Here is a 13303-nt window from a genome sequence, read left to right on the forward strand (position 1 = left end):
TTTACCGTTTCTCATAAACTCTTCTGTTTCTAAAGTACATTGTTTTGCAATATATTCACAAAGAGTTTGACATTAGCATGTTGCTATGCTAATGCTGCAATACTCTGATACGCATTAAAAAAAATAGCACACTTAAATATTTGGTATTTTAGATTACACTAACTATTAATCTATACTTTTCAGTGAATGAACTATAACTATTAATCATTTCCCTTCCCTGAGCTAGTTGCCAAATTGTTTTGGCAGTGACATCAATTTTGTGCTTCATGAAGTTTGCTGTTTTAGTATTTTTGGATTATTTTTTCACATGTTTCTATGGTATACTGGAAAACTATATTATTTTCAAAGGATTTTATTGGCAAAAACTTTCAATATATGCAAAGAATCATTATTTACAGTGTTGATCCTTCATAACCTCTGCAATTCGCTCTGGCATGCATCAGCATCTGGGCCAAATCCTGACTGATGTCGATCCATTCTTTCGTTATTAGTGCTCAGAGTTGTGGACTTCTGCTTGTCCACTCGCCTTTTGAGGATTGACCACAGGTTCTCTACGGGATTAAGATCCAGGGATTTGTCTGGCCATGGATCCAAAATTTTAATGAAATGATTTCAGAGCCACTTGATTCTTGCCTTGTGACACAGTGCTCCGTCATGCTGGAAAATGCACAGATCATCACAGAATTGCTCCTGTATCATTGTGAGAAGTTGCTCTTGCAGGTTTGGATGGATGCAGGACACATGGATGGTCTCAGGATGCTTCACTGCTGGCACGACACAGGACTCATGGTAGCGTGTCCCAAACAGTCAGAAGCGGCCTTCATCAGAGAAAATAACTTTGCACCATTTTCTGCTGTCTAATCCTTGCTCTTCCTGCAGAATTTCAGTCTGTCCTTGATGTTTTTGCTCTAAAGCCTGGCACATACCAAGCTGATGTCAAAGAACTAGCGGTGACGAAAGCTGGCTGTGAGTCGGCCAAAAATCTGGACTTCTGACCACTGTCAACTAGCACGTGTGTTCTGTGCCTGTGTGTTAGAATATCAGTGTCCATATCAGCAGATATCAATAGGTATTTTCGTCATTCAAAAAAAGGAAACTGAAACTAGAACTGTAGATATACAAACCGTGAACAAGTCAGCCCTTGGTTACCATTTTGAATGTCAGTCATGCTGATCACTTTCTTGATTCCAGTCGGCTCTTGCTGTTATGAAAATGTTTACGCATTGGAATGCTCAGGCAAGATGAAGTGAAGTTATAACAGCCTGTGCTATCTTGGCTTCCTTGCTTGCTTTCATCACTTTCACTTTTATTCTTGTGCACTGACGCTAAGCTGAACAGCCAATCAGAGTTCTCTCTCACCACCTCGGATTCAATCTGGCTGAATCGGCCCTAAAAAAAACAGATGGCGTCCAACTAGAGCCAACAGACGCTCAAAAAAGGCCAGACATTGCCCGACGGCCGACTGCTGGTGTGTCATGGGTTTAAAATGCTATGTTTATTATGGAAAATTTTTATAGATTTCATAAATTTTGCAGATGAATTTCCTTGTAAATGCAGTTTTGTTATCATCTAAAGATAATCTATTTACACAGGACATTTGCTTGTACAGGGAAGCCGGGTGTTTGCTGTGCCAGTCTGGTCTGTAATTACCCATATAGCAGGGTTGATCTGCTGGAGTGGTGCAGGATGAGATGAGCCGGGGGGTTCGTCACGTGCATGAGAATGTGAGAGAGCATCACCGGGTCATGCTTGGAATGGTAGAGTTTTTTTTTTTTTTTTTTTTTTTTTTTTTTTTTTTTTTTTTTTTTTTTTGCTATAAAGACATGGATTCATAGACCGCATCTGCAAAGGAGATGAAATTAGGCCAAAACAGTTCTCCATCCACGTCACATGACTGAGAGTCATGTTTTCATGTTTCCTCCTCCTTGTGGAAGTTAAGGACAAGCGGTTATATCACCTCATGCTCACAATTAATCTTATTGATGTAAAATGACATTCCACTTCCTGGACTGTCTGCAGTGAGGTAGAAAAACAGCAGTTTTTATTTCTTATTCTGCTCCAGTGAATCTTAAAGTCAACATGAAACTACATTCACTACTCCTTTTTACTTATTTAATGTGACACATTTCTGAATGAAATGCAATATTCAGTGAGAACAGGATTGATTTAATTTTATCCATCAAATTATTTATTATTTAGATTATGAAAAGTGCTACTTAAAATATTGTACACTACCGTTTAAAAAAATTGGGGTCAGTTTTTTATTTTATTATTGTTTGTGAAAGAAATTCTTTTTTTTTAATGCAACAGGGAGAGATGCATTAAAATGATTAAAACTATCAATAATATAATTTTACACTGTTACAAAAGATTTTTATTTTTAAAATAAATGTTTGTTTTTTTTACTTTCTACTTATCAAAAATATCACTCATTCCACCACATTGATAATAATAAGAAACGTTTCCTGAGCACCAAAGCAGCATATTAGAATTATTTCAGATCATGTAACACTGAAGACTGGAGTAATGATGCTGAAAGTTCAGTTATGACATCAGGATAACTTACATTTTAAAATATCAAAACATAAAAAAACTAAAAAGTATTTTAGTTGTAAATTAATAGTATTTATTTAATAATATTGCTGTTTTCTACTTTGTTTTTGATTAAATAAATGCTGTCTTGATGAGCATAAAATGCTTCTTTCAAAAACATAAAAAAATCTTTCTGACCTCAAACTTTTGAAAGGTAAATTATAAAGCACAAAAAATACAAAACAACAGTGACTCATATTTTTATTTTTATTTTTTTATTTATTAATAATTTGTATGTAATAATTCATCATAATAATTAATCATTATTGGTCATTAATAAAATGACCAATAACCTTAACCGTCATCAGAGAACCGTGAACATGCAAATGTTTTGTTACTTTCTTTTTTTATTATAATTTTTTTTTATTATTCATTCAAAATCTCAGGGGGTAATTCTTGTTAATATTTGAGGTCAAAGGAGTTCGACTGACAAAACATTTGTGAATCCCTGCTCTAATACCTTTTCTTTGTCTCCTTTGCTTTACCCATTCTCTCACTTTGCTACTATCGTTCACTACCATCTCTCTCCGTCTCTCTCTCCAATGCTGGTTTCTGTCTTAGAATCCCAGTGAACTGGGAACTGAATGTGAGAGTGGCAGCAGATAGAGCTTTGTAGTCCAGGCACGGCTAATCATGGCCACTACTTTTATTCATTCTGTATTATTCATGGCAATGAAAAGCAGAATTTAGTTGAAAAACATTGAGTCTGTCCTGGCCGCCAGTCATTTGGCATGCTGTACCTGTGGTCTGGACTCTGTCTGGAGATGGAGGCCTGATCTGCACTCACATCGGAAATTGCGGTATCACATGCTTTCAATGCCCTTCAGCCAACCTTGAGTTTACAAAGAAATGTGTTTAATTAATCACATCCGCTGTTCCTTAGAAGTTATAATGGTGTTATTAGTCATCTAGGATTAGGCATCGGGTCTGTTGGTAGCATTAACTCATGGTGCGAAGAGTGCTGACTCAAACTCGCAGTCCATTGAATTCTACAGACCAAAAACCACTGCATCTAACAGTGTTGTCGTCCAAATGCCGAGGCTGTTTAGTGGGCAGGATGGTGAACAGCTCTTTTAAAATTCACTTCATTTTTTTTCTGTAGGTCTGTGATGGGAGGAGTTTAAGGATCTCTCAGTTCATATCAGGCCAAAGTCATCATGGTGTTGGTGTAGACACAAAGAGACGAGCAAAGTGCAAACCCAAAGCCCAATGAACAAAAACATGTGGGCTCAGAGTTCTTCTGTTTCTCTGTCTTTGCTCCTTGTCTTTCTCTAGGCCTAAAGATTGATCATTATTGTGCTATGAGTGGAATTCATGTTCTGAAATGAAGCAATCAAGAGGCTGTGCATGGCAATGATTTTACCAGTCAAGAGTCTTGTTAACTACAATGTGAGTGGTTATAACAATTTATAGTAGTGCACACATCCTTCTGTAACTTAGTTATTGCTTTTATGAAGAGGCAGCAACAAAAGACATTTTCAATAATGTAATTTATAATAATAATTAATGTACCAATAATAACAATACTTTATTACAAATATTTTTAATATAACATTATTAATAGGTTACTTTTTATTTATTTAATAATTTTTAAATATTATTTAACTATTTTAAGTTAATGTTCTTCCTATTAGCAGTAATGATAATAATACAAATATTCATTGTTAATATTTATTTCATTTAATGTTTATATAACAATATTGTTGAGCCATTCAAAAGATGAGGTACTATCAAACTCTGCAGTCTTTATTAGTCAGCCTATATTTAGCTGGGTGATCTGTAAAATGAGTTCAGCTTCCTGGACTTTCCCGTTTCCACTGGCCTGGTGATTTTATAAGGAGTGGAACGTGTCTGCTGGTCCTGACTGAAACTGAAGAGGTGTCACACTCTCTCTCTGGCCCTGCACTCAAATAATATGCTGCTCTGAACCTGATGCTGTTTTCTCTGGTGTACAGTATGTTTGTGTATGCTTCTAAGCACATTATAGTCACACTGTATGTACGGTGCTGACATGAACTTGGCTGTGCTTCAGGAATTCAGAATAAGAATAGTTTGCAAATCATAAAAGTATCCACCATACACAATCTACTTGATGCAAAGAAATTCTGCATTTTCAACTTTCAATTTACCTTTATTGCTGGTATGTTCTTGCCACATACACGTACGTATATATACGTTTGCCTTTGTGTACATACTGTAGCACGTGTCCCTTGACAATTTGCAGAGTGTAGTGTGTCAGGAAGGTCTGAGTTCAGAAATCTGCCCATTCCTTCCTTTCGCTGAGGTGCTGTCAGTATGTGAGGCAGCACTTGCCATCTGGTGCTACAGAAATAGACGGGGCACTCCGGATGACATCTTGGCAGCTGGGCAGAGCTTCACTTTTCTAGTGATTTCTATCTCGCATCTCCCTTATTTCACTTATATCCAGTGCTGGAGATAATAGTCTTGTGCAGTGCTCTCGTTCAGTCCTCACCGAACCACCTCTTTCCTGTCTGCTGTAATCAAACATGATGGAATCTCATAAATCAAACATTTCGAGTCCAGAAAAGCAGTCCTGTTAAATCTGACAGTTTGTACAGTCAGGCACGAATAACTTTTTTATTCTCACCTGTCACCAAGGCTGCAGTTATTTGATAAAAAAATAAATATTGTGAAATGTTAGTACAATTTTAAAATAACTATTTTAAATATTATTTATTTATTTATTTATGTTATGGCAACGCTTAATTTACAGCATCATTACTCCAGTCTTCAATGTCACATGATCCTTCAGAAATCATTCTAATGTGCTGATTTGATGCTCAATAAATATATATTATCAATGCTGAAAACAGTTGTGCTGCTTAATATTTTTGTGGAAAATGTGATACTATTTGATATAAAATAACTTGTAGCATGGTGTATATAGAGTCATACCATCCAGCCCCATGCTCACCTTAATCTCTACCTAAAAAAAGAGTCAAGTAATTTCATTGTGGTAGGTCTCTGAATAAGTTCATAGGCCTCTATAAAGTCATAACAGATGACCTCATGTTTTGTACAGGGCCTGGTGTTCTCTGGCGGCGGTGCTTGAGCTCAGTATTGTTCTTCAGCCTTCCTGTTTTCATTCTCTTTCAGTAGCCGACATGAAAACTGTGTGGACGGCATGCTGAGGCTCCACTGAGACTTCTCAAAAGCAGTAACTGAGCCCAACACCGCTCAGAAACAAGAGGATGAGCTTAAAGCTCTGTCTGTATCCTGAAATGCCCTTCCATAAACTATCCGATATTGTTAGATGTCAAACAGCCGTACAATGTTTATGAGGAACTTTCAGTGATAGATGGAAGTCACACTTTTTTTTTTTGTGCACCACAACATCTCTGCACTGGTGTTTTCCATTGCTCAGTGCAATATTGCATTGATATACTAATACTCTATTCTCTTATTGTTTCGAAAGGGTCATTGGTTTAACCTTCTAATCCACATGTTAGTAAATAATAGCAGTATCACTTTTCTAGTAATGGTAAAAAGAGAAGAGTGACAAACTCCTCAAGAGTTTGTGGGCACAGCCCGTGTGGTTCAAGCTGCTGAACACCCTTGGCATTTGCTAGTTTCATGATGATTTGTGGTTGCTTTTGATCTTCAGCACCTGTGAGAAGAAAGCGGAGCCTGTGTTTTGCTCTCTGCTGCCTCAACAGGCTGATGGGTGTTCAGTTCATAGTCCAGTTTAAGCTTTCCTCTTTAGGATACAGCAGTGTACAGCAGATCTGTGTTCACAGATGCCATTCTGGGTGTAAATCTTGGCTGGTGGATATTTGTTTTGCCATCGTTATGTTGGACTTGGGTATTTTCTGTTGTGCACTGTACAACAAAAATCGGCTAATTGTAAAAACCTGGCAATGGGTTTTAAATCCAATGGTTAATCAATAGAACAGAAACTGTTCTGGAACCAAACGTTTTTTTGCAAGCAGCTAAAATGTACTTTCCTCTGCAACTTTTGGTACTCCTGAGGATATATTTCAGATGTTTTTTTGTTTGTCTTATAATAATGCCTTTTAAAACCACTGCAGGCTGTAGGCGGTGGATATTGATTTGCCTCTGGACTAAAGAGCAAAGTCTCATGGGGTCCAGAGCAGGAGACACATATTCCACCGCATTAGGCCAGGCATGCCAGCGACTCTCAGGTCATCTCACACTATTTGAAATAAGCCCAGGTTTAACATCACAGTCTGAAAGTTGATACGCTTTGAGCAGACAGATGGGTTTTTCATTCTTTCCTCTAAGCTTTTCCTGTGCACATGCAGGTCAGCTGGTGTAGTCTGCTAACTCATTTAAAATCCCTCCTGCTTGAGTTTCCTACAGCGATGAAAGCCATTAGTCTTCTTCGTGCATCTGTACCCAGGCTTCCTAGCAGGAAGACCAACATGTGTGTGTGTGTGTGTGTGTGTTATTGCTGTGCCAACCTCATTCACCCCTGAGTTGCTTTGTCAATTGGCTGCAGAAATTGAGCATTTGCATAATTGTTTCTCTCTGGAATATCCTGCCGAACCAGTGTTGTATTTGTGTGTGCAAGTGAGTTAAACGTCCAATCAGACTTTGTTTTTGATGATCACATGACATTAAGCTGGTCTCAGCTGAAGAGGACTGGGGATTGGGGTCAGGACATTGTTTGGGAGGAGTGAAAAGCACGTTTAGTTTTGTATTTGCATAATGACCGGCTCTCCGTTGGCTGGCGGTTTGTGGTCTGCTCAAGTGTTTTATCTAAACATAATTGTGTGAGTTGAGAGGCTGTTTTGAGAGGTTATTCACTCAATTCAGCCACCTCAGTAGCAATTAGCCTCATGTTAGCTTCAAACTGTCATTCACAGACAGCTTTGAGGAGATGGGCCTGGCTAGCTACACTACCCTTGGCCAGTGAATACTGTTCATTTTCATATTTGAACATATAAAACAAACTATTTGGGTTAAAAATAATTCTAACTTTTATAGTATGGTACACCCTATTCAACAGTATGATACATTTTGAATATAGTATACTGAAGCCCTGATACAAACAAGAAGGTTGTCAGCTAATTTCAGTAATGTAATAAAATGTCCACTCTGACAGCTCTATCCCAGGGCACTTTTACCGGCAGGCAATTCCCACAGCGAAGTGTTTCTCCCTTTTTACATTATTTTTAATGTTTTGATTTTAAAACTTAAACGTACACATTTTAAATATGGCCGCGTAAACCAGAAGTTGCGACCGACTTTACTTTTAAAGATTGAAGCAGAATATTAAATAGAGGTCAGGGCTGTTTTTTCCAAGTCATCAGAGGTGGAATACCATTCCAGAAGGGAAGGAAATTCTCAGATTTTGACTAAAGACTATGAAGACAGACATTTTTTTTTGTGGATTTACTTGCACAAACTAACCACTCACCATAAGACTAAATGTGCACTAACAAACTAAATGCGGTCAAATTGATTTCATGCAGACTTTAAATGTCTTTTAAATTTCTAGTAATTTCATATTTATTCTTTTTAGCCCATTTTACTCTTACTATACTATTAGTTAGTATAGAACGAGTATCAGTTATTGTGTACATAAAGAACATTTGCATGTATAGCATACACTATGTATAGCTACATGTTTTGTTTGTTTGAACAGCTTGCTCAGTTCACTGTTCATATATAGAATCTTCTCAGGCCTAATGTCTGGCTTAATGTCTAATTTACAAATCCTAATGCTTTCATTTGAAGCCTTTTACATGTTCAGCCAGATTTAAGGGATTTCAAACATGAATATGTGAATTTTTAACAGTGAAATGGCATTACAATTGTCACTTAATTTGGGTTTGATATTTCAAGCTTCAAATTGTAAACAGCACACGTCTTTGAGGGGGAGGTACAAAATTAAATTGTATAACGCAGATGATGATTCTGTATCCCACGGTTCAGTGTGGTGGTCGTCATGGTAACAGGCATTAACTTTTGCTATGGCTTGCGTGAGCAGTGTTGACGTATGAGACATGAATGGCAAGAGATAATTTGAACTCTTTGTGTTTTCATTGCCCATCTAAATTTTAGGGATTTTAATACATAACAGGAAGTGCTTATATAGGCTTTGAATGAAAAATCCTTTCTCATTTATGCTAATTGAAATATCAGAATGAAACCTCTCTGTGTCACAAAATATAGTAGAGGCTCTAGAATGATACAAACAGGTGTGAGTGACCCACACATGTGCGTATGTGAGCAAGGCCAGGCTTGCCGGTTTTCCATCTGTCTTTCGGCCCCTGTGCTGATCTTCCCATCTCATCAGTGTTCTGATATGACGGGTGAACAAGCACAGTGCATGATGGGAGAGGCATTTATAGTCCCTCTGTGTGTTTTGTTCCAGGAAAGAGGCGCAGAAAGACTGTGGTAATGTAAATCCCTGTGTGTCCACTGCTCCAGTTTCCAGTTGGCCTTAGGTCAGAAGTTTAATCACTCTTTATTTAGCTTCTCTTTCTTCTGAATGACACAGGCCTGTCCTCGACACATTGACCATGCGAGGATGCAGGGCACGAGAGAAGGAGCAACCTGGGAACGTATCAGTTATCTTTCCGAAGAGCCACACAACTAACCATCTTTCTGAGAGAGAGGGCACTTTAATCAAATGTACTACCGACTCTGGCTGTATGTGTTTTCGGACACCGCTAAGGAGTGACATGTAATTATGGTGATATTCAGATACTCGCCAGCAAAATCATTACAGATAGTGCTGTATATAGATTCATTATACACTTTCTAGTCTAGTTTTCAACTGATATCTTGCAGAGAGAAGAGGCTCAGTATTCAGCCCAGCCCTCTCATTTCCACTGAATAATAGATGAAGACTGAGATTAGCTAGTGTCCCATAGGTGCTGCTGGTGATTTACTCATTGCAGGGGGCTCAAACGTCCTCGTCTGCAGAGAGAACCTTGTGCTTAATTAGACCGTTGACTTTTTATGTATAATCCGCACCTCTTTCCCTTCTCTCTTCTATCCATGCGCACTTTGAAGTGGAAAAAACACCACATTTCTCTATTTCTGGGCTGATCCGTCACTTTTGTTACAGCGGGAGCAGGAAAGGTTGTTGTAATGTTGTTGTTTGGATTGTTGCTATGACAGCAGCATATGCATCCCATTTGTCAGTCACCCCTTTTTTTTCCGCCCACCTAGCCAACTGACCCCGCCACCCTGCGCTCTGCTGGTGGAATGTGTTTGTCTGGATCGAATCAAGGCTTGAACTCGCTCGGGGGCCGTGCCGGGTTCTCCGAGTCAGTCGAGGGGACTGCAGCAGCTGGCTCTCTGATACCTATAAATATCCTACAGTAGATTCCTGTGGCCCTGCAGACTTTTGAGCTGCTCACTCCCAGGCTTAGCGTTCTGATGGTGTGGAGTTGTTGAGATGAGGGTCTGGCTGAATATTTAGGACACGCCAAATACCAAACGAGCCTGTAGATTCCTGTTTATTAAGACTGCAAGGATATGTAGCAACCTGCTGAGAGCGAATGGATAGTATGTGAGATATCTGTCAAAGGAAACAGGAAAAGTTCAATTGTATTTCAACTGTGAGAAATGTGAAGAATTGTGGGTAGTCACATGCAACAGGTGGACCTGCTGATCCCACACAAAGACATTTGAGTCATCAGTTTTTTTTTACACAGGCCCCACTGGATTGAATGTGTCATCTCTCAATTGTTGAAAATAAAAATACCTCCCAAACACATGGTTTACAATGGTTGTGGAGTAGTTACAGTATGCACATGTGACTCTTTTATTTATCATTTGACAGACATTTCATTCTATCAGAGGAATTCATGGAAATTTTAAATGTTGGTTTACATACGGTGGTGATTTATGGTTCACAGGCTGTTTTATGTGAATTGAGTACACGTTTTTATATTCAGTCAATACATTTCTATCATGCAAAAATTATTCAATTCAACATTTTTATTTTAATGAGTTATACATTTGTTTAAATTTTTACATTGCAAATGATATTATCGCCATAACTATTAAATGAAAAGTATATCAGACAGCCATCTTGTCACCTTTCACTCTAGATATTGGTGTCATCATTGGGTATTGAAACAACCCATATTGTTCAACCACTAGGTGTTTTGTGTGAAAAACTGAATACTGATGAATTTTCCTGTCTTTTTCAGCTATTTTGAACCCCAAGAATCCAAAAGAAGGACCCAAATCCTTCAGCTTCGACTACTCGTACTGGTCTCACACCTCGGTAAGTCTCATTTTCTCTCTCTTTTTGCTTTTTCTGCTGAGCTGCCTCAGTGGACAATAAAATGTGCATGTGGTCAGATTTACTGCTGTAATTAATCATCCTCCAAAAAAGTCTGTATCATTGTCTTTTGTTCCCTTTTCTTAATTTCTGTGCTAGCCGGACGACCCCAGCTTTGCGTCACAGAGCCTTGTGTTCAATGACATCGGAAAAGAGATGTTGCAGCATGCTTTTGAGGGATATAACGTCTGCATTTTCGCCTACGGCCAGACCGGAGCTGGCAAGTCCTACACCATGATGGGAAAGCAAGAGGAAGGACAGGAAGGCATTATTCCTCTGGTACGCATGTAATATCACAGCATATGTATCACCTTAATGGATCCAGAGTAAAAGACATGCTTAAGAGCTCAGCAGCGACTGAGATGTTTCTGATCTCAAAGCAGACATTGCCAGAAGACATTAAGGCATTAGCTCTCCGTCTAGCACGTCCAGCAGTTATTTGTGCTCCGTATCGATCGCTCTCTCTTTCCTCCCTAATGTGCTCTTTTGTCCCCCTCCCAGCTCTGTGAAGATCTCTTTGAGAAAATCAATGACAATAACAATGAGGAGATCTCGTACTCGGTGGAGGTGAGCAGCAGACACACCATGACTCCTTAGTCCATTCCTGTGACTAACTTCACATGCTCTCCTTAATCTGTTGAAATGCTTTCTTTGCTGTGTTACCTAAAAGCATTAAGCTCAATAGAGGGGGGTTATGGGTTTGATCTGAGCCCACTCAAGTATTCAATAACTGAGAGTAAAACATGTTCAGCTACAAACAAATTGGCAGTGGTATTAAATATCCTGTAAAATATTTGCTCTGACGCTTTTTAATTTTGGTATGATTCATAATTGTTTGCAAAAAATATACTGAAGTCAATTGAATGCGTTCGGATCTGAAATGAATTGTGGATCTGGGTTTGGTTAATATGCATGCATATACTGTATAACATTATAAATGACTTTACTGTCACATATGATCAACTTAATGTGTCCTGTCTTTGCTGAATAAAAGTATTGATTTCGTTAAAAAATATATTACTGACCTCTTTTGTACGATAGAGTATCTTGTGAGTTTAGTTTTTTTGGATTTTCTTTTTTAAGGCAATGAATTTTGCTGAGTAGATTAATACAGAAATGTATATTCTTTTCTCAGGTTATATATTATATCTAATTGTTATATGCTCATTGTAGGTGGCTTATATGGAGATATACTGTGAGCGAGTGAGGGACCTGCTAAACCCTAAGAACAAAGGGAACCTACGTGTCAGGGAACATCCTCTACTTGGGCCTTATGTGGAAGATCTCTCGAAACTGGCCGTTACCTCTTACACAGACATAGCTGACCTCATGGATGCTGGTAACAAAGCTAGGTGAGAGAAACATCCTATATGTTGTTTACTCAAATCACTATTTTGTGTAGACAATGTTATTTTTCAGTTTGTATGCTCATACTGATTTTGAAGGATAGAGGTTGGACTTTTTGTCAAGGGGGGAAATGGAAAAACTGTTGTTGTAATGTTTCCTCCAGTGATACTCTGACAGTCATATGTAAAATGTGACTCTTGGGAAGGAGTAACACGCTTTTAATCCTGCCATGCTGATTACCAAGGTTTATTTGTGGATAATGTGACATGTAAAGCCTATTCCTCACGAGAGCATCCCACCCTGTGCCATATTTGGCACATTAGATGTGCTGATGTCTAATTCCTGCACTTACTAGCACTTTCCAGGATTATGCTCTCACTCTCTAGTGATAAGCATACAGAGCTGTACATGAACTTCCACCTTCTTCAGGCCAAAGATAAAGAGACAAAGCCTTGCCTATAATAGAATGAGGATTAGGGGTTGAACGACTTCAGATTTTCTGATATCAACATTTATGTGATTAAAGTTGAGATGACGTCGTTGACTAATCGCTGATGATGTCATTAATGAACAGATGCAGGTTGGCTTGTGCACAGCTAATGGCATATGACACAGCGCTGCCCACAAGGCTATTGCTCTTACATAACAGCTTTTTATCAGTTATTTTGTGTTATATTTCTCACAGATTTCTGCTTTTTCTATAAAGTTGCACAGTAAAGATGACATATTTATGCGTTATTGAGAGCGAGATTGTATTGGAATTAATTCTACCTGGCAGCGTTTCTCTATTAATAGTGAAGCTGTGGGTTTTAGTTACTAAGAAATATATGCTAGAAGTTATTGATAAATCAAAGAACAGTGTTGACAATGCATTTCTTTGCTACTGAATGATTCTGTGTGTGAGCTACTGTCTGTATGTGTGTGTGTTACAATGTAGCAGTGCATTAGTTAAAAAGTGCATTCACCCGATCATTTTTGAGCATCCAGATGGTATAAACATATCTTGTGGAGCGCTCTCAGGGTATGCATTTATTTGACATTTTAACTGTTGGAAACGGAGCGTAAAGTGGACTTCAA

At 38.4% G+C, this 13303-nt stretch overlaps 1 protein-coding gene across 8 annotated transcripts in view; it reads left to right on the forward strand.

Annotated features, from left to right (window-relative positions):
• Positions 1–13303, forward strand: part of kif1b (kinesin family member 1B) — a 69621-nt gene that overhangs the window by 9592 nt on the left and 46726 nt on the right. For all 8 annotated transcript variants that reach the window (XM_079587598.1, XM_079587599.1, XM_079587600.1 and 5 more), the window contains exons 3-6: positions 10746–10822; positions 10979–11158; positions 11381–11446; positions 12053–12231. In XM_079587598.1, coding sequence (XP_079443724.1) covers positions 10746–10822; positions 10979–11158; positions 11381–11446; positions 12053–12231 — 502 coding nt within the window. The remainder of the gene's footprint in view (positions 1–10745; positions 10823–10978; positions 11159–11380; positions 11447–12052; positions 12232–13303) is intronic.

This window comes from Phoxinus phoxinus (genome assembly GCF_949152265.1).
Source record: "Phoxinus phoxinus genome assembly, chromosome: 18".
Taxonomy (NCBI): domain Eukaryota; kingdom Metazoa; phylum Chordata; class Actinopteri; order Cypriniformes; family Leuciscidae; genus Phoxinus; species Phoxinus phoxinus.